This window comes from Cynocephalus volans, chromosome 14, assembly GCF_027409185.1.
Source record: "Cynocephalus volans isolate mCynVol1 chromosome 14, mCynVol1.pri, whole genome shotgun sequence".
NCBI lineage: Eukaryota > Metazoa > Chordata > Mammalia > Dermoptera > Cynocephalidae > Cynocephalus > Cynocephalus volans.
In genome coordinates, this window is record NC_084473.1 from 35,548,910 (window position 1) to 35,572,499 (window position 23,590).

General features: G+C 44.3%; 1 protein-coding gene across 2 annotated transcripts; it reads right to left on the bottom strand.

The window, feature by feature from the left end:
* Positions 1–930: 930 nt before the first annotated feature.
* On the bottom strand, positions 931–23,320 carry CDC42EP3 (CDC42 effector protein 3). Of its 2 annotated transcripts, none has more exons than XM_063078675.1 (2): positions 23,163–23,320; positions 931–2,617 (listed from the first exon to the last, which is right to left on the bottom strand). In XM_063078675.1, exon 2 carries the CDS (start codon positions 2,380–2,382, stop codon positions 1,618–1,620), a length of 765 nt encoding a protein of 254 aa, XP_062934745.1. In that variant the 5' UTR covers positions 2,383–2,617; positions 23,163–23,320; the 3' UTR covers positions 931–1,617. The 2 variants fall into 2 exon arrangements, with proteins under 2 accessions (XP_062934745.1, XP_062934746.1); XM_063078676.1 differs by lacking the exon at positions 23,163–23,320 and adding an exon at positions 11,212–11,253.
* Positions 23,321–23,590: the final 270 nt, after the last annotated feature.

Here is a 23,590-nt window from a genome sequence, read left to right on the forward strand (position 1 = left end):
TGAATCACTGAAGTCATCACTTCAGGGATATTTTTCAAGGAGAAATGAAAGTTTGAGAGACAGCACTGGCAGTTATTGTGTGCAAATGATTTTCTTTGAGGAGGAAGGATGTTTGACATAGGGACAGGAATCAGTGTGTACACTTCCTGTTCCCTTTTCCTTCCCAATTTCCTTAACCATCTCTGGCTCCTTGGGGTTGGGGGGAGGTCCTCTCTACTGCCCTCTTTTCAGCTTCTTTAATCTTTTCTCTATGGCATCTGCTTGGTGCACAAACATTTGTCCTACAGGGATGAGACTGGGCTTGCAAGGGCTTGCCGTAGAGGTTGTTAATGTAAGGGAGAGGATGCATAGAAATGAACATTGAGAGGTTGGCATTAGTGTTGACACTTAAAAAAGATTCTGATCTCACACATTCATTTTTCCTAAAGTTGAGGGGTCTTGTTTCTAGAATCTCAAACTTTAAGGAAATAATCGAAATTACACAGTGGATTAAAATCATCATTTACATTATTTTAAAGGTTCATGTACATTTTAGAGAAGCAATTTGTCTAGCTAGACTTCAAAAAACATCTCTTATGTTCTTACTATTATAAATGAGCAAGTTCATTTTAACATTTACTTTTTATTGTGTTGTATGAAGTACCTATGTAATGCAAGTATGTACTGTACTAAAATACCCATATTTCCAAACATTATGTGGTTTAGCCCACAGTCTCTGCAGAAAAATCATGAGTAACCTGTGCCTTTACATGTTACAATCCATTGTTGGCTGCTGTTAGAAGTATGACAACAGATGAAGAAAAAAATAATAAAGCTAAGTATGAATACACTTTTCCAAACACACACATACACAGCTTACAATGGAACCCCAAAGGAAACAAGTTGAATGACAACATTTGATGTTTTATCTATAAAATGTAGACTCTGCAATAAAAAGCCAAAGGCACATAAAAATATATTTTAACTTTAAAAATAACTTAGTTACAGTAATACTTTGCTTGTGTCTTACCAACATGTAGCTGACAGTCAAAATTTTGCAATATAGATATAATAATATATAGGGATATATAAGAACTACAAGAAAATCCCCCAACCCCATAAAGTTGTTCAAATGTGAAAACGGAGAAAAGTTTTAACAAGAGAGAATTTGCTATTGTGAGCCCAAACAATATAATATAGAAAAGAGTCTAGAAAAAAGGCTTAGGTGTTAAATAAATTTTGACTTCCTCTTGCTCAGAAAATGTTGGAGTACTGTAAAGTTCCTTAATGTGACTCACCCAGCCCTTCATAGCTAGTACCAATCCTGGCCAAGCCAGCTTTCTTACATGTCTGCGAAAAATGTGAGCTGAACCTCAGCAATGCCCACCGAAAATGGGCTCTGACTGACTCACTTCCTCCTTCTGCCAGCACAGGTTTGTTTTTCTAAACTGTTTTTGCAAACAGGGCATAACAGGTAAAAAAATATTTTGGAGGAACATTACTTTAGAAAACGCATCACGCAACTGCAAATACATCCAGTGAAGCTCTTCCCTTCAACTGTGGTTAGTTTTAGTATTTTTGTTTTGTCTTGTTTTGTTTTGGTGTCTTTCACCCCAAAGGAAAAGAGCTGGCATCCTGTTACTTATTTTTATCCATAACATTCAGCACCTCGTCTAAAAGTGAGGGCCCAAGATCAAGCTGCAGGGAGAGGAGGGAACCTGTAAGATCAGAGAGAGACTCTTCTGATTTGGTCTTTCCCTTGATGAGCTCGCATGGAGCAGCATGGTCAAACATGTCCTCGGCCGCCCAGTCGGGGTACTGTTCGGACAGGCTGGAGGAGTGGCTGTCCCTGCCCTGGCTGGACTGAGATGCGGAACCGCTGGACCCCCATGAGGTGTCTCCCTGGTGCACTGTCCCGTTCTCCAACAGACTGCTTTTCTCCTGAGCTTTTTCCTCTATGACCGGCTCACAGCTAAGCCTTGGCAGCTTTGCAGGCCCAAAGGACTCCTGTTTGGAATTAAATGTCACAGGTGACAATAAAGGCAACATGAGAGCTTGGGACCCTCCAATGGTTGGGAGAGAGATGGCGTTTTTGAGCACTGGGGAAGGCGTTTCTGTGAACATAGAGTCCGAGGTGCTGTTGGCCCGTAAGAACTCGTTATGCCCAGGGAACTGGCCTGTGTATGCTTTCTCCTGGTTTCCCGGTAAAAGCTCATAGTTCCCTTGAAGAAAGGAAATATCTCCAAAGACGTCATGCTGGCCCTCTTTGCCAATATGAATGGTATGGCGAAAGTCTCCAAGGGGAGGGCTAATCATATCGGGAGACAAAATGTCTCTCAGTTTAAATTTCTTTCCTTTCTTGTTATTGGCAGCTTTCAGGTAAATTGGGGTCTTGGCTGGCATTTTGGAATTTGAGAATGTTTATTTCACTAAAGAGAAAAATGGCCACTTTCTTCACAGATGCTCTATGTTTCCGAAGAATCCTTTTTGATAGACCTGTCACATCATTTTTCTCAAGTGGCTTCAGAAGTGGCTTTGAAATGAGATGGGGTCTAAGAGACCTTCCTGAGGTTATGGCCAAGTGAGGCTTCCTGGAGAGCAGGTTACATCATCCAGTCCCTTCCACACAGTGAGAAACCTGGAGAAGAAACCAAAGGTTAAAATCTGCTGTCCCCTCAGGGTTCATTCTAGTCTGTCTTTTCACAAAAGCCTGTAAATAATGGCAGGGTATCGTTTCTCTCCATCAACCAGGATAAAAACTTTAATTCACTAATCTTAGTCTTACTTAAAGGGAAAAAAGGAGAGAAAAAGAGAGAAACTTAAAAACCCCAAACCTATGACATCAGCACTTTTTAAATATGGCCATGCATACAGTTTTCTGGACATGTCTAAGATTTTAGTCCTTTTCCATTATTCTAAGAACTACTGGCAGCATGTGACCAGAGTGATTTCAGTTCCTTAGACACAACCGGATTTGTTTTAAAATATATTTTCTTTTTTGCATTCGTGTGCACACTAGCAAGACTGATAACATGGCAAAGGTGATATGTCATCGCAGATTCCACCTGAACCAATGAGGGAGAGACTCCTGTTGCTGGCTTCGGAAAAGTACGAGAGGGCCTATGGAGAGGAATGCTGCCAAAAATATAAGGGAGCTTGGAAGTGGATCTTTAACCACTTGAGCCTCAGATGAGACCACAGCCCCAGCCCACACCTGGATCACAGCCCAGTGAGACCCAGGAGCTAAGCCCTGCCCAGATTCCTGACCCACAATAACTGAGATAATAAGTGGGTTTTACTGTATGTCACTTAAGGTTGTAATTTATTACCAGCACAGAAAACTAACACATCTTCCTGGCACATACTATATGACCGGATTAGAAGATAAGAGCTGGAAGAAGGCTTTGGGGACGTCAGGCCCTCATTGTACTGACGAGCAACTCATCTGAAAATAATCCTGTAACTCTTCAGCTGCATCAGCTGATACGGAGAAGCTAAAATCCAGTATAGCAACTCCCAAGATGGCTCTGCTGTGACCTCTCCCATTGGGCTCTCCTCCCCCTGCTACAGAGCCTGTAAATAAATACTCCAAGGGCTGTGTGGGACGGTGGCTTGAAGAGAGCCACATCTGCTTTGCAGCAGCTGGAGGCCATCTGCATCTGTGGCTCCACCCACTGGCAGGGCAACAACTAACCGTTTGGGAAGCGGCATGCCCGGCGTGCTAGGCCTGCTGCCGGGCAGCCCAGGCCCAAGAAGCTGAGAATGATGAACTAGAGACCCCCAGCCCACCTCTGGGTGTGAGCAGGGGCTGAGGTAGCATGGGAGATTGGCAACCACTCAGAGTGGGCTGACCATGAAGCTGCCAAACACGACATGATCATGGGTCCTGATACTCTCTCAGAGCTGTAGCTCTCGTTTGGGCCTTGTTGCAAAAACAAAAGTTGAAACCCTGGGTCTTCCTGCTAAAACATCAGAACTTCCTTCCTGTATAAGTGCACAGCATGTGGTCCTGGCCTAAGGCTCCTGCCACCCAGAGACGCTGACACTGCCTTCTTGTCTCTCTGGGCACAGTGTGGGTGATTGCCTGCAGGAGCAGTGGGGGTACCAAGGCCGCAGAAGGTGGCGGGGCAGCCCTGAGGAACAGCTGCCCACTACGGCAGTGTCCTCAGCACACATGGCCAGGAGGGCAGCTGCCATAGAAAGACACAGTGTGTCCTGTGCAGCTCAAGGGTGCCAGGGCTGCCTGTGGTCAGCTGGTGGTGCCAGGGTTATGCAAGGCCAAGACCTAGGAGGAGTGTTCCAAATTATCAAAAAATTAAAAACCAAAAAAACCCCAAAGATGTAGCCAGAGAGCGGGGTGCTCTGTCCCCTCTGCCTGGATCACTCACACCCACCCTCTAATTGAACAAGGATGTGGGACAGTGAGGAGGAGGAGGGGGAGGAGGGAATGCCGGCTGCTCTGAGGGCACAGGGGACAGGCACTTGGTCCTCAGGCCTCCTGGCTGGGCCTGCACTCCAGTCGGTCTCTACCCAGCCATGGCACTGGCACCATGGGCCTCCAGCTTGGGGCATGCTCGGCCTGGTTGAAGCTGAGTTTTATGTCAGTGGCATGAAGACTAGGGTTGGAGCAAAGAAGCAAAAAATAAAGAAAAAGATAGGAAAAGGATCAGCTGCAGACAGTGAGATCCTGGAGAGTGGGAGAGACCAAAGGAGAAGGTATCTTCAAAGCATTTTTCTTTTTTTCTACAAATATTTATATGCTATTTACTATATGACAGGAATGTAGTCTTCTAGGACTTTAGAAATAATCATTTCTTTTGAATTTCTACCATGTGCAATTACTGGAAGTTTTTTTTTTTAAAAAAAAGGGAATTTGGGGGAAAATGTCAGTTTCATAGCTTTAGATGAGTTGATATTTGTGATGCTGGGGAAGTATCTGGTGGCTCTGACCTAGTCCCTCTGACTTGCCTGATTTCTCTCCTCCTCCAGCTCAGGGGCAGCCACGCTCCATCCCAGGAGGAGCATCCAATCCCAGGATTTCTTATGCCCCCACTCCCCCCTCTCCTCTCTGAATACCCTCAATGGATACCCCTGTGGCTTCCGCAGTTTCCCCTTGTCCCTTTTCCAGGCTGTCTGCTCTTTCAGCTTCTCTGCTTACACGGAAACCTAACGGGGTGTTTTCACTGGTAAAAAGTGGCTGCTCCTGGAGAGGCCATGTACATCCCCTGGGAACCTGCAGCACGTAATACAAGAGTAAATATGTATTGTGACTCCTTATGTGCTGGGCCCTGTTCCAGCCTCTGAAATATACTAGCTTACTCACAAGAACCCATGAAGCAGCTACTGCTAATATCCCCATTTTACAAATGAGATGTGACCGAGTCATGGACATTGATGGCTCTGCTGAGTCCACACGGCTACCCAGCACTAAGCCATGTGGCTGGGCTCTGGAGTTTGAGGTCTCGATGTGATATTTAATGAGCACAGCTCCAAAATTATGGAGGGGGCCCATTCCTGTTTAAGACACAAATGTGTGACAATGCACTGGACTGATGGGGAACAGGCCTGGCATCCATTGGCCACGAGGCATGAACACACCCAGCCTCTACAGAGGACAGCTTGGCACCATCTCTCACTACTGTGGACTATGCTCTTGACCCCAGATTCCACTTCGGGATATATCCAACTCACATAAAAGGGAAATAATGTGCAAAGATGTTCAAACCGCACATTTCATAACAGTTATGAGTTGGAAACAACCTAACTGTACACCTATAGAGGACTGGTTAAATAAATTAAGGTGCATCCATATAAATAAATACTATTCAGGTCTAAAACAGGATGAAAAAACTTTCAATATGCTCATATAGAAAAAGCCCAGAGATGTACATCTTCAAAAGGAAAAAATAGGTGCAAAAGTGTGTAAATATATTTGTATTTGCTTGTATAACTATAAAATATTTCTGGAAGCACGCACAAGAAATTAATAATGGTGACTGCCCACAGAGAGGGGAAGTGGATGGAAGGTGACAAGAGTGGGGAGAAAACTTTTCACAGTATATCCTTTTGTGATTTTGAATTTTCGAATCATGAGAATGAATCAGTCATTTAAAAAAAACAATAATAAATACGAAGGGCTTGAATTACATTTTCATGGAGAGCCAATTTTATACATGGTGCTTAGATCCTCAAAAGCCTGCTGAACCTGTGAGTTACTGATCATAACACAAACATTTCTGTAGGGAAATGTGTTCAAAAGCCAAGTCTGGGACGGCAGCGCGTGGATATGTACAGACCAAACAAGAGGTCTGAGCTTCGTCTCACCTGAGCTTGGCAAAGGGACAGATCACTTCTTCCTGCTGTGATCAGCACGAAAGTGGCAGCAGGCAGAGCCAGAAACAAATCGCAGCAGGAGATTCCAAGTCAGGGAGCACCTGAGGGGCTTTGCTCTCTGCCCAGAGGAAGAGGGACCTGCTTGCAGGAGGGAGGAGGTGGGAGAAGAGTAAAAGAAGAGCTAACCCAGGAGGGCTTGTAGGCCAGAACTGAATTTATACCAAAACCGAGAGCGAGCCCTCCTGGGTATTCCACGAGCCACATGAAGGAACGTACACTCTGTGTATCAGTCCAGACGCCACCAGCAGCATCAGCTTGCGGGCACTGAGCCAGCTGAGGGTGCTCATCACCCACACTGGGACTGCTCCTTTCTCCACCTTTAGCCATTTTCCTGCCACCAACAGCTCACTTTCTCACTCTCCATATTATTCTCCTCTTTCTCCAGCTTTCTTGAGTTGCTATTATTCCTCTACTCCTGCTTTCTTCCCCAAATCTTAAGAGACAGGAAGAAAAAAAGAAAGGTAGTTTTTCTTATGTGTAGCCCTTTCTCAAAAACCTTTCCCTTGACTGTGAAATCCAAAGTCTTCACGACTGCCAATCCATTTCTCCTAGGTCTTGGATCATGGTCTGTTCCTCTTTCCCCCCTTAGATGACACTCAAGATAATACTCATCTGGGAAATTAGATTCCTTTGAAAACAAATGCTCCAGTTCCTGGGCACTGGAGAGGATGGATCTGCCAGCACAGGAGTCCAGCTGCCCTGTCAGCTGCTTGGTATCCTCATCAAGGTCAGAGAGAAGGTCCGGCAGACAGATGTGTGGGGCAGAGTCCAGCTGTGAAGGGACATGCTGCCACTTACAGGTATTTATGAGGGATCCATGGGTTTCAGGACACAAAAGAACCTGAGAAGAAGTTAAAGCTACAGTTTTGATAAGAAAGGCACAAGAGTAGGTTGTCATTCCTGCGCTAGGCTGGACAATTCTAGTTTCTCACTTGTGACTTAAAGCATAAATGACAGTGATAATAACAGAATTACAGCAATAACAATTCAATTAAGAAAAAAACTGAAGGGGTCCTTTGCTTCATTTCTTTATCATCGTTTTGGCAAACAGAATGATGCTGAAAATATCAAAACAGGGCAGCAGCCAGGAGGTTGGGAAAAGCAAGGGCTTATAAAAAACAACAGACTGAAAATTGGTTCCTGGAGTACTCAGAGTTGACTGTATTGGCAACTCATAGGGCTCTGAAAAGAACAAAGAGTTTAGGAGGAAAAAAAAATCCATTTATTTTAAGAAAGGAATGCTTGATTTGTCTACTAATTGTTTTTAGATTAATTCTTAGTGGAGACAGAGGCTAAAAAAATTTCTTGCATCCTGCAAACAGGTTGCAATGTGTAATTTAATGTACACATGTACAAATACAGGGGCAGTTAGGGTGAGGGGGTGCTGCTGTCGAGGGACCTGTGGTCCTTTTCCTTTCTTCTACTTGCAGGAAGTGAGCCTGCACCCCACTTCCCCTTTCTGGCTTCACTGTCACATCCTTCAAGGACATCCTAGCTTCTGATCACTTGTCACTGTGCCTCAACACAGGATCTGTGTGCCCTTCCTCCTAGCACCCAACCACAGCTTCACTGCACCATCTGGGCCCCAAGCAAAACTGTGAAGTTATTCCTCCTTCGTGTCTGAACCAACAGTGCTGGGGAACGAGGATGACTTGCCAAGAACCCCCCACTAACTCCCCGCCCCCAACCATCTCTGGGTTATTTCTTTCTGCTGCCAACCAGGAGGAGAAGATCATAATTCCACTGTGCTAAGCCCCCAGAAAGCTTTATTTGACCCTGGGCTCCATAATTGAAGGGATAAAGGCTACTTGAAACATGTTCCTACATGCTCTCAGTGGGGCAACCAGAGGCAAAGAAACTCGTGCATGACATGTGAGAAAAACTGAAGGAACAGAAGGCTTTACAAAAACTAACAGAGGAAAGCTAACCTTGAGGGACCTGAAGGACTCATTTAACTGTAATGGAAAAGGGATTAACTTGTTCTGGGAGGCCCTGGAGCTACTAAGCAGATGCTACAAGGAATCAGCTTTTAGCTTCTCCAAGACTGTTTCTTGAAAGATGGAAGGGGCTGCTTTGGGGACGGTGGGGACGGTGGGGATGGTGAGGAGGAGGCAGGGAGCACAGTCAAGGGATGCGGCTCTTACCAGGGGAAGCAGCAGCCACCCTGAGCCTCCTCGATGGTGCGCAAAGGGTTGGTGGTCTTGTTCCTGTTTACTGAGTCTCCTATATGGGAAAGCCGTCCCTGCTACTTTCTTTAAGACCTTATGTCCCATTCTCACACAGAAATGCTCACAGACTTTCCCTTGAAAAGGCCTTGTTTGAACACGGCTGTGTTTTTACTAATATAGAGATGACCAGCCAATCTTTGGTCTCAGAAACACTAAAATATTGCTACAATGTAGGCACTCATGCCAATCCTTTTACAAACCTCTGTAGGAGGGCTTCTCCAAATCAGACAAAGAATTTTAAAATTCAAGGGAAACAAAATCGAAGTATTAGAAATTCAACAATGAACACAAATAAAAATCTAAGTCAGAAATTAATGTAACTAGAGAACACTCAGTAAACAGCATCCTGAAGGGGATGCTTTTCATATTTTTAGTGTTTTACTCCACCCATTTGGGAAGATACGAAGATGCCTTTTCTATTTTTAGATTCTTATCCTCTCCCCATATCCTCTAAGCTGAGGACACTGTTATATGCTGCAAGACTGTGAAAGTCCATTAGCTGAGTTCCCCAGCTGCCCAGCTCTGTCATACAAATGAATTTAGCCAGACTGGGCAGGCTGTATTTTACAGGCCCACTCAGAAAGTCTGACACATCGCACCTTCAGTTATTTACGAATGGACTTCTCATTTAGCTACAGCTTGTATTTATATTTCTTTTACAGCCCTGATTATAGAGACCCGCACAGACCATATGGGAGACTCACGGCTAATTTGCGTACACTCCTCACATTCACAGGATCTAATCTGAAAAATCTTACAAAAGCAAAATCAGAAGACAGAATGTCCACCTCACGAAGTACCATATCTGCGCTTTTGAAGAGAGTCCATTAGGACCTTTTCCCCTAAAAACACGAGTTATTGGGGAAGATTCGATATGGACATTGATCCCTGACAGTCACAACAAGGCAGGAGTAGGGCAAGTTCTGTCATGCCTGGTTCATTTATCATGACTAGTCAGGAGCACCCAGGCAGGGGCTCTAGCTTGGTGGATATGAATCTAGTAAGGCTACTGCTATGAATCGCTCACATGTTTCCATAATTCATGGATCCAACTTGGTCTGCGATGCTGCAAGGACAAGACGAACACGGGAAGAGAATGTGACCCTGAATTTTCAGCACTATGCAGCCAGGATATTCATTCTAAACTCTGCTTAAGGCAAGGAACTTGTGAAGTTCCTTAGTTGCTCACAAAAATCTACTAATATTTAAGTCAGCAATTATTCTATGCAGAACTCCAGTTCTGGCAATAGTAATAATACCAAATAATCCCAAATAACAAGTTGACAGTAGTCCAGAAATTCAGATTATGATCACTTGGCCTGTACTACCTTAGAGAGCCAAGTTCTTAGCCCTTTTTGCCTTTATGGCACACCCTCAAATTTAGGCCCCTTGAATACTCTATTTTACCAATGGGGTGAAGGGACAGATACGGCATTTCCGTGCTGTTCTTCCACCCTGCTATGGCCCTCTGCAATCACCCACACGTCTTGGATGGGCTGAAGCGTGGCTTCTCTGCATCACACCAGCACTGGGCACATTTGGAATATGGCAGTGGCCATTCCATCCTCAACCCACTTCCACGGAATACTCCCCTTAGTTATCTGTATACTTGTCTGTTTATGTATTTGTCGAATGAATGAATATACTCTCTAACTAGGCTGAAAGATCTTCTGCAAACATGAACTGGGTCTTATTCATCTTTTTGCCTCCCATAACTCATGGCACACAGTGAACTTCACATTTAGAAGTGTTAAGTCCATAACCCCTGCTAGACTTTCCATTACAAAAGATGGGCTGATTTGCTCCCAGGGGCCAAACCCTAGTACAAGTCCACAGAGGTTCTCTAGAAAGTGGCAAATTTGAAATGCCCAGTTCTGTAAGGAATTCACATGTGAGCAGTAATGGCTAACCTCTGAGTACTTGCTGTGTACCCACGTAGATATGTATTATTTCATGTAACACTTAGAACACACCTTTTAGGAAACAGTCTTATATTAAGCGTATGTCTCAGGTCAATCAGCCAAAATTGGAGGAGCTAGGATTTCAGCCACAGCTGCACTCGTAACCACTGCTGACTTCATAACCTGAGGACTGCCAACCTGAAGACTATCTGCAAAGTCCGACAGCACCAAGAGGAAATGATGCACTAAGAGATGCTAACTTGACCTTGTCAGAAACCAAGGATGAGTAAAAAAGGTCCTAGACCCTGGCCTGTCCAGCTCTAACTCACTAGGACTTTTCAATATTTTTGCTATTGTCAAAAAGAATCTCCAAAAGAATTTAATTGTGTGATTAAAATTTAAAGTAGTAAAAGCCCCCCTGAGCTTCAAGGAGAAAAACAAACATCCTGTTCTTAGAAAATAGCATTAAGTGCTGTTAATTCTTTTCCCAGAGGAAGCACATTATACAATCACGTGGCTTTCACCAGGGACAATAGCTCCCTAACTTTGCCATTGATACTCACTTCCCTCCTACCTTTCTGAAACCAAGAACCCTGCGTTCCTTACATGGAATGTCCTCCCACCTTCTCAAAATCAACCCCTATTCCTAACATCCTCCATGACCTGCTTCAGAGTCACTTCCTTCCTGGAGGAAGTCTTCTCTAACTCACCTCACGTAATCCAGCCTCATGCCTGCCCGGCTTGGAGGTTTTCTTACGGCTTGTGTGGAGCTTATACTATGTGACTCACTATTTTCCTGTTTTCTATTTTGCTGATTTTATGTCTGATATCTCCAGGAATGTGGTAAGCTCAAAAAGAATAAAGTAATCAAAGGTGCTATAAATGAGAGCTACTGTTAATAAAAGCTGCCTTCTCTTTAAGTGGGATCGCTTACAGAGCCTCCTCTAGGGAGGCCTCAGATTTTACTGAGTAAGCCCTTTCAGTTTTCCCTCCTCCCAGCCCTTAGGTGAAGGATCTACAAACTACAGTAGGTGCATCAAATCCAGGCCCCTGCCTGTATTTGTAAATGAAGTTTTGTTGGAACACACCTATGCCTATTCATTTATGCATCGTCTATAGCTCACTGGTTCTCAGCTGAGGGTGATTTTGCAACCCCCCAGGCGACATTTGGCAATGTCTGGAGATATTTTTGATTCTCATGACTGGGGGTGGTGTTACTACCAGCATCTAGTGGGTAGGGCCAGGAATCTTGTAAACATCCTACAATGCACAGGACAATTCCTTCAAAACAAAGAATTATCTGGCCTCAAACCTCAGTAGTGCTGAGATTGAGAAACCCCTGCTTTTGTCCTACAAGGTCAGAGGTGAGCGGCTGTGACAGACAGTCTATGTGGCCCTCAAAGCCTACAATATTAACTGACTGACCCCTTACAGAAAAAGTTGGAAGCCTGCCTTCGATGCTGGCATTTCCCCCAGGTTGGACAGCTGTTTGCCATCTCCTACCCCTCCACAATCCCCCTGCAATCACATCCCTGCATGTGCTTTAACTGCCACCTCTAATGACAACTTCCAAGTCAGTATCTTCAGCCCACACGCTCCTAAAGTCTAGACCAGTGCTACTTAAAGTGGGTCTGTGGACCACGGCCAGTCCATAACAAGATAAGTAAAGAAATTGAAAGTAAGCTCCTGGGTATTTTTCCACACTGCTGTAACAATCAAGCGCATGATCAGTGGGCTTTTTCTCATTGAACAGGCCACTGGCAAGTTTGGGATCCATGCATTTTTCAGCTTGCCTGGGAGTTGCCTGTGGCCCAAGTGGCATACTCACTGTGCGCAGTAGTATCATTATACAATGGATCAGGAATTGAAAACAAACAAAAACCAGAAAAACTGTGGCCCTTCCCAGAAAGTCTGAGAAGCACTGGACTTTCCTCCCTGTATTTTAGACTCTTTCACCTTGCTCCCCTCAGATACTCCATATTCAATGTGTCCCGGATAGAATGTGCCTACTTTCTTCCCTGTCTGCCCTAGGCATTTGCCTCCTGTACTTTCCTCTCTTGGTAAACGGCAGGAAGTCACCGAAATCAAAAACCCAGCTGTCATCCCCAACTTCTCCACCTGCCTCATTCTCCCTATTGAGTCCTACAGTCCTATCACCGTGACTCCTCAGCCTTGCTTCTGGCCCTTGTGATCTCTCTCCTGCACAAGGACATTTGCCTCTCCACCTATCTCCCTACCTTTCCTCTCCCCTCCTATATCTTCCAATGTCCACCAGAGTGAGCTCTCGAGAATCCTTACTGACCTTGTCACTTTCTGCTTAAAACTCTATAAGGGCAGGCCCACCCTTACACAGCCTGAAGATAAGATAAAACAGCTAGTGAGGCCCACCTAGGCAAACTGGGGGGCTGCCTATCCCTGCAGCTTCATCTCCTGTCAGTTCTCCAAGGCCTCTTAAGCTCCCACAGTGTCTTGTGTACAACTCAAACCTACCAACAACTGTCTCCCCGACTAGGCCGTCATCCGGGAGAGAACTTCATCTGACTCATAGTACGTGCTGAATAAACATTTGTGGAATGAATGTACAAATGAGAAAGCTTGAAAGAGACTGCTGTGACTCTTCCTCCTCAGCGCTCCCTGCCCTGCTGAAAATGCACATGGAGTCTTCCTATGACTCCTACAGGAAAAAATCAAATTATTTAACAAGGAACTGTCACCTCTTTTCTTGTGGCAAAGGCTTTCTTTCATTTTGCCATCTTTAAGACATTTTAACCTTCCTCTATCTATGCAGGGTAATGATTTAACAGTTTATCAATGCAAGCCAGAGTAATTCTACAGGATGGTACAGATTTTGGGGATTAAGGCAAATATTTGCAGACATACTGTTTGAAAGGGAAATGACTTCTATCCATGACTGCAATGTACAAACAGTGTCTTACAGAAGTAAGACTCAAGGAAAATTTGACAATACACTCCCCTGAATTCAGACTCACATGTTATATTTAAGTCCAACTTAAAGAATGAGGCCCTGGAGAAACAATGAACCCACTCTCCTGAACTTCCCGTTCAAAAGGAAATGAGTTAAAGGGGGATTTGGCTTACTTGGCCTAAAATGTACAAGGAAACCTCAAGAAACTACAATGCATGTTCTATAGAAAACGGTTGTTTTGAAGACCAATGTGTGACTGGCACAGGTCAGGGACTTGGAAAAAAACAACCAATCGAAACACCTACCCAAACAAAATACTTACTTCATGGGCCAACAGAACAGCTATCTCACAGGATAACTCAAGGATTATAAGAGCTGAGTGTAAAAGTCTTAGCACAGTAATCAATAGTCATAGCACAACTACAGAGTGCTATGCAAACACAAGGCATTATCTTTATCCCAAATGAAAAACGAGAATACCTACTGATACACAATGTGGAGAGGAACCATTCTAATTGACAAAATAACCACTTCATTTTCTCCTTAACTGTATTATTGGTCATCAGCAAAATGGTACAGATGGGGCTAAGATGGTTTGCATCCACTCTGGGAACAATCTCCAAAATTGGAAGGGACTCCTACCCCCAGCTTGATAAGAGGATAATTCTGCTGTCAATGAAACTGGGCTGGAGTTAACTTCTCATATATATGTACCTTTATCCCTTATCCCCAAGCTGTAGCTGTTTCAGCATCGAGAACAAATGGGACCTCCTTGAGGTGGCAAAATTATAATCAACTGTTATCAGATAAAAGTGTTGTTTTAATATCAAACTGGAATTTTTTATAGTAGTCCCCTTCACACACAAATAAATACAGACAGTCTAGCACTGTCCTCTTCTATGGTGACCTACTCTCCCTTATGAATGATTTGGGGGGGAGGTGGAAATCCATATAATTCCATTGAAAGTTCATTTTGCTTTACTTTTTACGAAAAAGAAAGTTGAGACCAATGAGAAATTATCTTCTCTGATTTATTCAACTTCTATTTTGCTTCTATCTTAAGGGGAGAAAAAGAGAAAAAAGAAAAAAAGGAAGGAAGGATGATGGAATGAACCTCAGATTGGTAGTCCTGGCAGTGGTGGGGTCTGGAGGGGGTGGGTTTGGGGGGTGGGCACAATAAGCCCTATCAAAGGGAAATGGAAACACAAGGCGGAACTATAATCATAGGAAAGGTCTTTACACTTTACATGAGTCCAGATTTCCAGGGCTTGATGAGTGCAATCCTAAGGTCCTGCAAATACTTGTTTCTTTTTTATCACAGAACCATTTTCTAGGACTTCTGAAAAACTACAGAGTAGTTAAAAAAATACACAAAGGCAAATGACTTGATTTTCAAAAAACAGAGAAGAGAATTACTTATTGATTTTAGCAAAGCACTAGAAGAATCTCATTGATAGGCCAAATGACTTGAAAGACATCGGAGATGCACTTATCAAATCTATGGATGACATGAGACCCAGAGGGAGCCTCGATGTGCCAATGACAAACTGGGGTCCAAAATTACCTCGATAGACTAGAGAAGGTGCAGGACGAAACCCACAGGAATAAACTGAATAACACAAACGGGAAGTCCTGCATTTGCATTAAAATTAGTTATATATACACAAGTGCAGTATGGGGCAAGATCTGGCTGGCGGTTCTTATAAAAGTGGAGCCACAGTAGATGGAATTGGGGATGTGTGAGAGAAGAGAGAAAATGGAAGGGCAAATCGTTGTTTTCTTTAAATATAGCACTTGATAAGCTGTCAGGTGAGAGGCTCCCAAGGAAAGAACTAAGCCTGTGATTAAGATGCATAGGGAAGCCGGATGGAGCTTGAAGAGGAAGAATTCTAAAACAACTTGAGCTGCCCACCTGAAGAATGGGTGAGTGGCCCACCCCAGGAAGTTTTCCCGCTGAGTCTGAGAGGGAAGGAGAGCAAGTGAGGGGCATCCCTGCACTGAGAGAGAAGTTAGAGGAGATACCCTCAAGTCCACACTCCTAATTTAAAGCCGCAGCCCCTGGTATGTGCATGTAAGCTGCATGTACACACAGAGAGATGGTATAATTCTATGCCTGTTTGCTCTCGATTTTTACCTATATTTAATATCAGAGACAAAGTATTTTAGGATAATGGCTCTACACACTGTGTTCCCTGTCCCCTGTAGCCCTCAGGGATCAAGGGAAGGGAGACCGAGAAAAGTAGGGCCAACCTCTCTCATCTTTAACCACAGAAGTTACGTTATCATCTGCTAATTTACTGGGCTTAAGATTTCCTCTCTTATCTTTGCCTTAGAAAAAAAATTTTTTTTGAAAGAAAACTGGACCAAAAATGAAGATTTATGCTCTGTGTTGCTTAAACTCTTAGGGTCTCTGTTTTATTATGTCACAATGAGACAGTAGGACTGAGATAAAGTCCCTTTCATGTATGAAATGTTAGGGTTCTATGATTCTAAATATTTGCAGCAACATCTTGCTTACAGGGACTTTCAAGAAAAAAAAAAAGTAACCTTTCTAATAATGAAAGTAAGACTATCCTTAGAATCAAAATACTTTTTACCAGCTTATACAATTTTCATCACCCTTTCTCATCCTTCCTAGTATCAAATTAAGGGTAACAAGCAATGCCAGTGACTCCCGCAGTTTCCTCATCTGTAAAGTGAAAATAGTTATGGTGGGTGTCTTCTTCGGAGGAGACAATGCATATAAAGTGCTTGGCAAAGATGTGGCAGGCCATGAGCCCAAATCATTGGAGGGACAATTATAATTATCAATTACTCCAAAAAACTAGAGCTGCATAAGGAACAAGATAGGCTGGAAGGTTATCTACCATGGGGGATTTCTTCCAATCTTATTTCTTTTAGACCTTGGGATCTGGCCACCTAAACTGATTGTTTTAAATATAATGTAAAAAACTCCCAATACTTCTGGCTTCATTAATCTAAGAAAAAAATTGGCATTTGAAAGAAGTCCCTGTTTATGCCACACAGGGACCCTGAGATATGTCAAGTGAAGCCCTACCTTCCCCCAAGGACGAGCCCCTGGCTCAAAGGCCTCTTCACCAGGAATATAGAACAAAACCACCCACCAGCATCAACTTACAATAGACTTAATATAATGTCAACAATCAACAAAATTTTGGAAGATATCCTATTCTGAAGTCATCTGAGAACAAGAAAACTGTTTCCAGTTTGGTGCTAGGGCATGCACCCAGTGAGAAGCAAGCAGTGGAGAGCCTTCCACATGCCTCCACCTGGCCCCTGGCTGGTCCTTTGCATATTCACATATTCAACAACAAACATCTACTGAGAGCCTACTGAGTGCCAGGCACTGTTCTAGGAATTGAGGTCCCAGCAATGATGTACTCCAGTGTGGAGAAACTGATAATAAATATACCAATAAATACATGCCTGACACAGCGATGACTGGTGAGAGGTCTAGGAAACCTCAACAACCCTTATTCTGTGCTCTGAGTGGACACATGGGTACCACCATCACTCCCAGGGCACAAGAATGCTTTAGAGGAGATTTGAAGCTGCAACAGCTCAGCTGAGAAGACTCTGAAAAGGTTCCAGTGGGGGCTTGACTGATTTCCACAGTACCCCTGGATGAACACGACTACCAGAACCAAAGGACTGGGGGAGCCTCCCCCTTGATTTGAATGTTCTGTAGCCTGGGAAGGAATAATTTTACTACAGCAAGACTTCAGCTCGGTAAGTGACCACGACTTCTGACTTGACAATAACTAAGAGATGATGATGCTATACGAAGAATAAGATAATGTGGTGAGGATTTAATTGTCCAGTTTTTCATTAAGTCCTATTATAAAAAATAGATGAATGCCAAGATAAACTAGGTTCAGTCACATTCCTCAAGGAGCCAGCGGTCTAATCAGGCAACCACATGGGTCATTTAAATGCAATAATTGTTAAGATAGGAGAAGGTACAGGACACTATGGAAAGGTCTCCGACAGAAGGAAAAAAAGGAACAGAATTACAGATTGAACCAGGAGAAAGCTTGGAGAATGCACATCCATCTCCTCTATTCCCCTCCTCTATTTTCACAGATGAGGGGATGGAGCCTCCCCAGAGAAGGGGAGAGATTTGCCTTGTGACTGGCTAGCTGGTCAGTCAAAGGCTTAGAGCCTGGTCTCCTGCTGTGTTAAAAATCAATGTTTTAAGTCTGAACTGACCCTTGGCACAAAAGTTCTAAAAAATTAAATCAATAAAAAGGGAAAGAAATCAAACACATTCCAAAATGGCGAAGTCACATTTCACCAAAAATGTCTTTGCTTGTTTTAAAAATGTGTGTAGCCTAAATGGTTATGATGTATTTGAACAGAACAGGTCTTTTTCAATGAAATACATGACAGTGATCTATCATTGACATGATGTGTCTACAAATATGACCTTCAAGGTGTCACCAGAACATGACAGATTCCCAAATGTGTAAGCTGTCTAAATAGAAGCCCGACTTTGAAGTTGCCTGCCTCCCACATTTGCTTAGGCTGCTCTGCAGAGGTCTGCTCTTCAACCTAGGGTTTTACATTATTAGCAGTAAGATAGCTAGGCTTACAGGTGCCAGTGATCCTGGCTCTCTGGATTCTAGAGCTAGAAATTATCTGAGATCTTCTAGTGCCAAATGCCTCATTTTAAATATGAGAAGACTGACAGGTCAAAGTTACACAACTTGGGTCAGAGCTAAGACCAGAATCTATTTTTTTCTGATCTCCAGTGCCTCATATCTTCTGATGGTCCTCATGTAATTCTGTATTAGTTTTATCAAACAACAGAACTGGGTGTTTTTTGGCACCTTCTGGTGTGTTCAGCAGTGGTCCTCTAAAATGTCCTTGGGTTCTTTCAGCTCTGCAGGGCATACTGTTGCTTCTGCCTGGGGCCCAGCATCTCCCAGAGTATTTCCTGCCAGACTAGTCCTGCAGCTGCTCTGTGGGCAAAACTGAGAAACTCTGGACACTATTTGCTCATGTAGATTCCCATACACAATGGCATATTAAATGCTCTGAAAAGTCCTATAGAAAGAGACCTCCATCAAGCTGGATTCCCACAGAATTGTTTCCTATTTATGTCTCAATGTATACTTTAGGTGGTGCCCTATTAGCTAACTGCAGGTGTGTGATCTCTGCCACACTCCTTAACAAAGAACTAAAGGCTAGAAGGCTAATAATAACTTTCTCAAATATGCAAATAAAACTCAAATCACTGAAAATCCTTTTAAAAAAATTTTTAAATTTGGTATTCTAGACTTCTACTATTAATTCATAACTTAGGCATGCAATAAGGACCAAAGAAACACTAGATTGGAACTCATCAGGTTTTACAGTTTGCTTGGCTATTTAGAAATAGTAATCTTTTTAATATCAGTGTCATGTTTCATATTATAAAACTGTACGGTTAAATTTCTAAAACTGCTTTTCCACCAGAGGTACTGTTAAACTCCATCCATCATCATGCAACTCTGGTGAAACTTGGCCTTGAAGTATCTCAAGGTCAAGGAAGGCATGTTTTTAAAGGAAAGAAACATACCTGACGACTGCTGTAGAAATATTTGGTTACTTATTTAGTCTGGTTTGTGGGGGGTTGTTTTGCAGCCTTTAAAGGGTGGGGGCAGGAAAAGAGAAGGTTCCAAATGCAGTTGGACAGCTCCAAGGTTATTACCCTTGGATTTGAGGCAATCTGTTATTCTGAGCTGTTCTTTCCAGAACCCCTACTTCAGTCTGAGCAGACTCCCACAGCGAATCGCAAGCCCACTGCAGGCCATGTGGGTCATCCAGGGCACTCCTCTCGGTTTCAAAGGCCTCCTTGCTCTATCTTTCACACCAGAAGCTTATCTAACAGGGTCCACGGCATGTGCAGAACTGTAACAGTGCCCGACTTCTGCCAAGCACAGAGCCCAGTGCCTTCCTGCCTAACTTGTGGCTCCTGCCTCTGCTTTAGCTCTGGGGACAATATCACTACCAAACCCTGTACTAAATGTCCTCTGAATGCCAGGAACTGAAGGGCCAGACATGGTGGATGTGCTTCCTGGCCTCAAGGGGGTGACTATATAGACACTGTTACTGGGCTCTGCAACCCCTGACTCTCTAGAACCTCGAAGCAAGAATGTGGTCCACACTAGAACTCCACTTTATCCCTGGCCCCTGAAATTCCTTATCCCTGGCTGTGGCATGGCTTTCTCATTCCAGAGTCCCACATTTTCACCTAGTAAATCTCTCTGCTTATAAAAACTGCTTACATTAACTCCAGCAGTTTTCACACTGTATCCACCACAGGAGAAGACTGTTGCCATACATGTAGGATTAAACCAGCTTTAATAAAAAAAAATAATAATAATTCACATCGTATTCCCTAAGGCTGGCAATTACAATTACTGTCATTTTCCCGTGGGCATTGGTACTGTGAGATATAGAGTAATCAAAAACGAGTTCCTTGCTGGAGGTGAGGAGCAATAACTAGAATTAGATTTAAGAGCTTCCCTGCCCTTCCTCCCCAGGGGGTAGGATGTGGTATTTAGCACAATGTCAAACAAACTTGAGTTCAAACCCTGACTCTGCTACTTCTTACTTAGCAGTGTGACCTTGGCCAAGTTACTAAACCTTTCTGAGCCTGTGTTCTCATCTGGAAAAGAAGAGCAATACCGTCTATCTCAAAGAATATTTATGAATATAAAATGAGAAAACCAGTATTAAACACTAGGAAAGCAACAATGAAAACATCAACCTTTTATTGCGCCTGCTCTGGGCCCAAAACTGTTCTGAGTGCATTATATTTTTTAACTTCTTTAGTCCTCAGGGTAATATTATTATCCCCAGTTTCCATTTGATAAACTGAGGTACACAGGCTAAGTAACTTGCCCGAAGTCACACAAGTATTAAGTGCCACAGCTAGGATATGTCCCCAGGCAGTCTGCCTCAGAGAGGCTTCATAACCCCAGGGCTGTTTCCCATCCCCTTAACCAACAGAGCTGCTGACTTTCACGTAGAATTAGCTACTCATGCATGCACATATAGTCTATGGGAAGTTATATAACTGGTGGGTCCTCAGTCTCTGCACCTGTAAAATGGGGATGTTAACAGTTGGTCTTTCATAGAATGATTGCTAGAAATAAATGAGTCAATCAAGGTAAAGGGCCGAGAAGAGTGCTTGGCACTTTCCATGTAGGAAGTACTTAATATCCTAAGTTATGATATATTGGGAGAATTCTTGGGCTTCTGTGCTTGGGTAAAGGAGATTTTTGTGGCTGATGAGTCTAGTAGTTTCAAGTGGCTATATTTGTTCTCTGGCAAACATACTACATTTAAAATAGATTTAAGTTCTTTATTCAATCAATAAAAAAAAAACAGGTCCACAGGATTCTGGTTAGAAAGAAATCAGGCTGGGCCTAAGTGAAATCAGACTGAAAGCAAGAACCTTATTAAACAAAACAAAACAAAACAAAACAAAAACCCAGAGCTATGTTTCTGGAGGTTTTTCCGGTTATGAATTGTATTCCACCCTCTGAATAAATGCTATGGCTAATGGACAGAGTTTGTGAAAATTTACATCTTGTCAAAAATCTTTAGGTCATATAGGTTAAGGAAACTTTATCCCCAACACTGTTGAATACCAGGAATTTTATAAGTGAAAAGAGGCAGCTTTTGTGAACATGTTGGACACAAAACATCACCACATTAAAGGAAAAGCTGGAGAGCAGAAAGGGGAAACTAGCTCATGTGAGCCCTTCTGCCATAATTCTTATGGCTTTGTATTTATTCATCTTGCACTACGTTTAAATTTATAATAAAAAGCAAAAAATGTGCAACACTTATTACTCCGGCTGCCTTTACATGTTCCATTGAGTACAAAACAGAATTTCACTGCTCAGATTGAGGGAAGGGGGAACTCATTCTAATTTCATGTCTGTAGTCACTGCCACAGCCTCAGCACAATGTTCCAATCATGGAATTCATAATGTAAATCTCTAGCAGATGACACACTGGAAAACAGAAACTGTCACGGATCCAGAAACACTTCCAAATTTCTCCTCTAAAGCTATCTGTGAGCCTAGAGGCTGGGACTGAGTGTTTTACTCAATGGGTGAGGCCTATTGAGAAACCTACAGTCTGTGAGAGTCTTAATAAAAGAATTTTCAACCATTCCTTGAATACATAAATGGTCTTTATCATTTATTTCACATGTGACAGTGCTAAACATTTCACAACTGCCCCGACTTATTTCTGGCTTACTCTTAACTGCCAATAAGAATGCATACGAGTTACAGGTGATAGCAAAAAGACTTCTGGAACTGTCCAGAAAAGAGAAGGTGGATTTCCTGGTTGTTAGATGAAAGATCTTTTTATAAGTTAGAACATTATAAGAGTCTTTCAGATCCCCTTAGGGATACCCCTGGGGCACCATCCCCGCTTCCTGGTGAGCTGTTTTCCCCCAGTGGGTGGTGTTACAGGGAAGCCCTCAAGATTGGCTTTGCTATTAAAATATGGACATCTACTTGCTCTCCTCATTTTTGTTTTTTTAAAGGCAGCACCCCCAAGAAGCTCTTGGATATTGTGAGGACTAAGAGCTGGGGGGTGGGGAGTCTCTGTCTCCCTAACACATTCATCAGTCGCCTCCCCAGCGTCCCCTACACCTTCAATACACATCAGCAGCCCACTCCCCCAAGTACACCAGGGCTGGAAAGATTCATGTTGCAATACCCTCCTGACATTCCTATTCCCGCCCTCATTTTAATTCACTCACTTTTTTTTTTTTTTTTTTTTAAACAAAATGTAATTACTTGACTGTCAGCCTAGGCTGCACTCTGGGGTTTTTACTCCTTTCAACACAGCTGCGTTCCCGGCTTTGATGCTGCTGTCCACGCAGCTTATCCCAGCCACAGCCTGGCTCTCAGTAATGTAACATTCAAGTGCGTATTTATTTTTAAACTGACCTCTCCTAGACTGTACAGTATAAAGGAGGTCCTGCCAAAAAATATGCTACTTTCTATTTATAAGATGAAACACATGCCTCCCAAAGTCGAAAGGGGGATGGAGTGTAATAATTCATAACGAAAAAACGACTGGCCAGATCCATTCGCCCTCACATGTTTGATAGTCGTCTGTGTCAAGACATTTAGTTTCGAGGAGAAAGAGGGGGAAAAATCTTCTAAACGTTTCAGCTGTTCAGAAAACTCCTACAGGAAAGAATTAAACTGCCAAATCTGCAGGCTGGAGCCCCTGCTACGATACCCTCTCTCAAGAGAGGAGGGGGCGCCCGGCGGGCACGGCCACAGCAGAGCTGCACGGTGCACCCATGTGCGGCCCTGGTGCCGATCCACGACGCGAGGGGCGCGGTAGCCAAGCGCGCCTTGTTCTCAGATGGGAAAACGCAATGCGCGCCCAGAACTGCTCCGTCAATAGCGCGGAGGGTGCAGTGTGGCCGCTCAGCCCCACCCTGAAGAGTGGTGGGCACAAATGGTGGAGCTCTGCGTGCTGGTGGTGCCACCGGACCCCCTCCCGGCTTGCTCTACGTCTCCTTTGGTCCTTAGGACACCAGCTGGTAAGGCGATGCCCTCGGTATCCCCGCTCTCCTTTGGTTTCCAAACCTAACACCAGAGCCCGCCGGAAGCGGCCACGCCGCAGGTCGGGCAAAGTCACCGACAGGTAGGGGAGGAGGAGCCCCGGGGCCGGCCGCGAATCACTCACCAGCAGCCGCCGCGGATCCCAGCCGCTGCCCGGGTCGGGGCGCCCCGCACCGACGTCTCCCGCAGGCGCAAGGAGTCCCCGCCGTGTGCGCAGATCCAGCCGGGTCGGCCGGCGCGGTGCCTGCTCACCGCATCATCCACGCGCAGACGGCGTGAAGGCGCCCCAGGCGGGCAGCCGGGTCTGCGGACTGAGCCGCGCTCGGGCCCCGCCGCGGCCGGGAAAGAAGGTGCGAGCGAGACTGTGCGCGCGGCGGCCGGACGCGCGGATTGAACCTGCGGCGGGCGGGGCGGCGCGGGGCGGGGCCGGTGGCGCGGGGGGCGGAGCGGAGGGCGCAGGCTGCCGGGCGGACCCTCCCTGCCGCGGTACCTGTGCCCTGGCCCCGGGCTAGCGGGCGGCACCAGCAGCGGGGCTGTCGGGCCCTCGGAGGA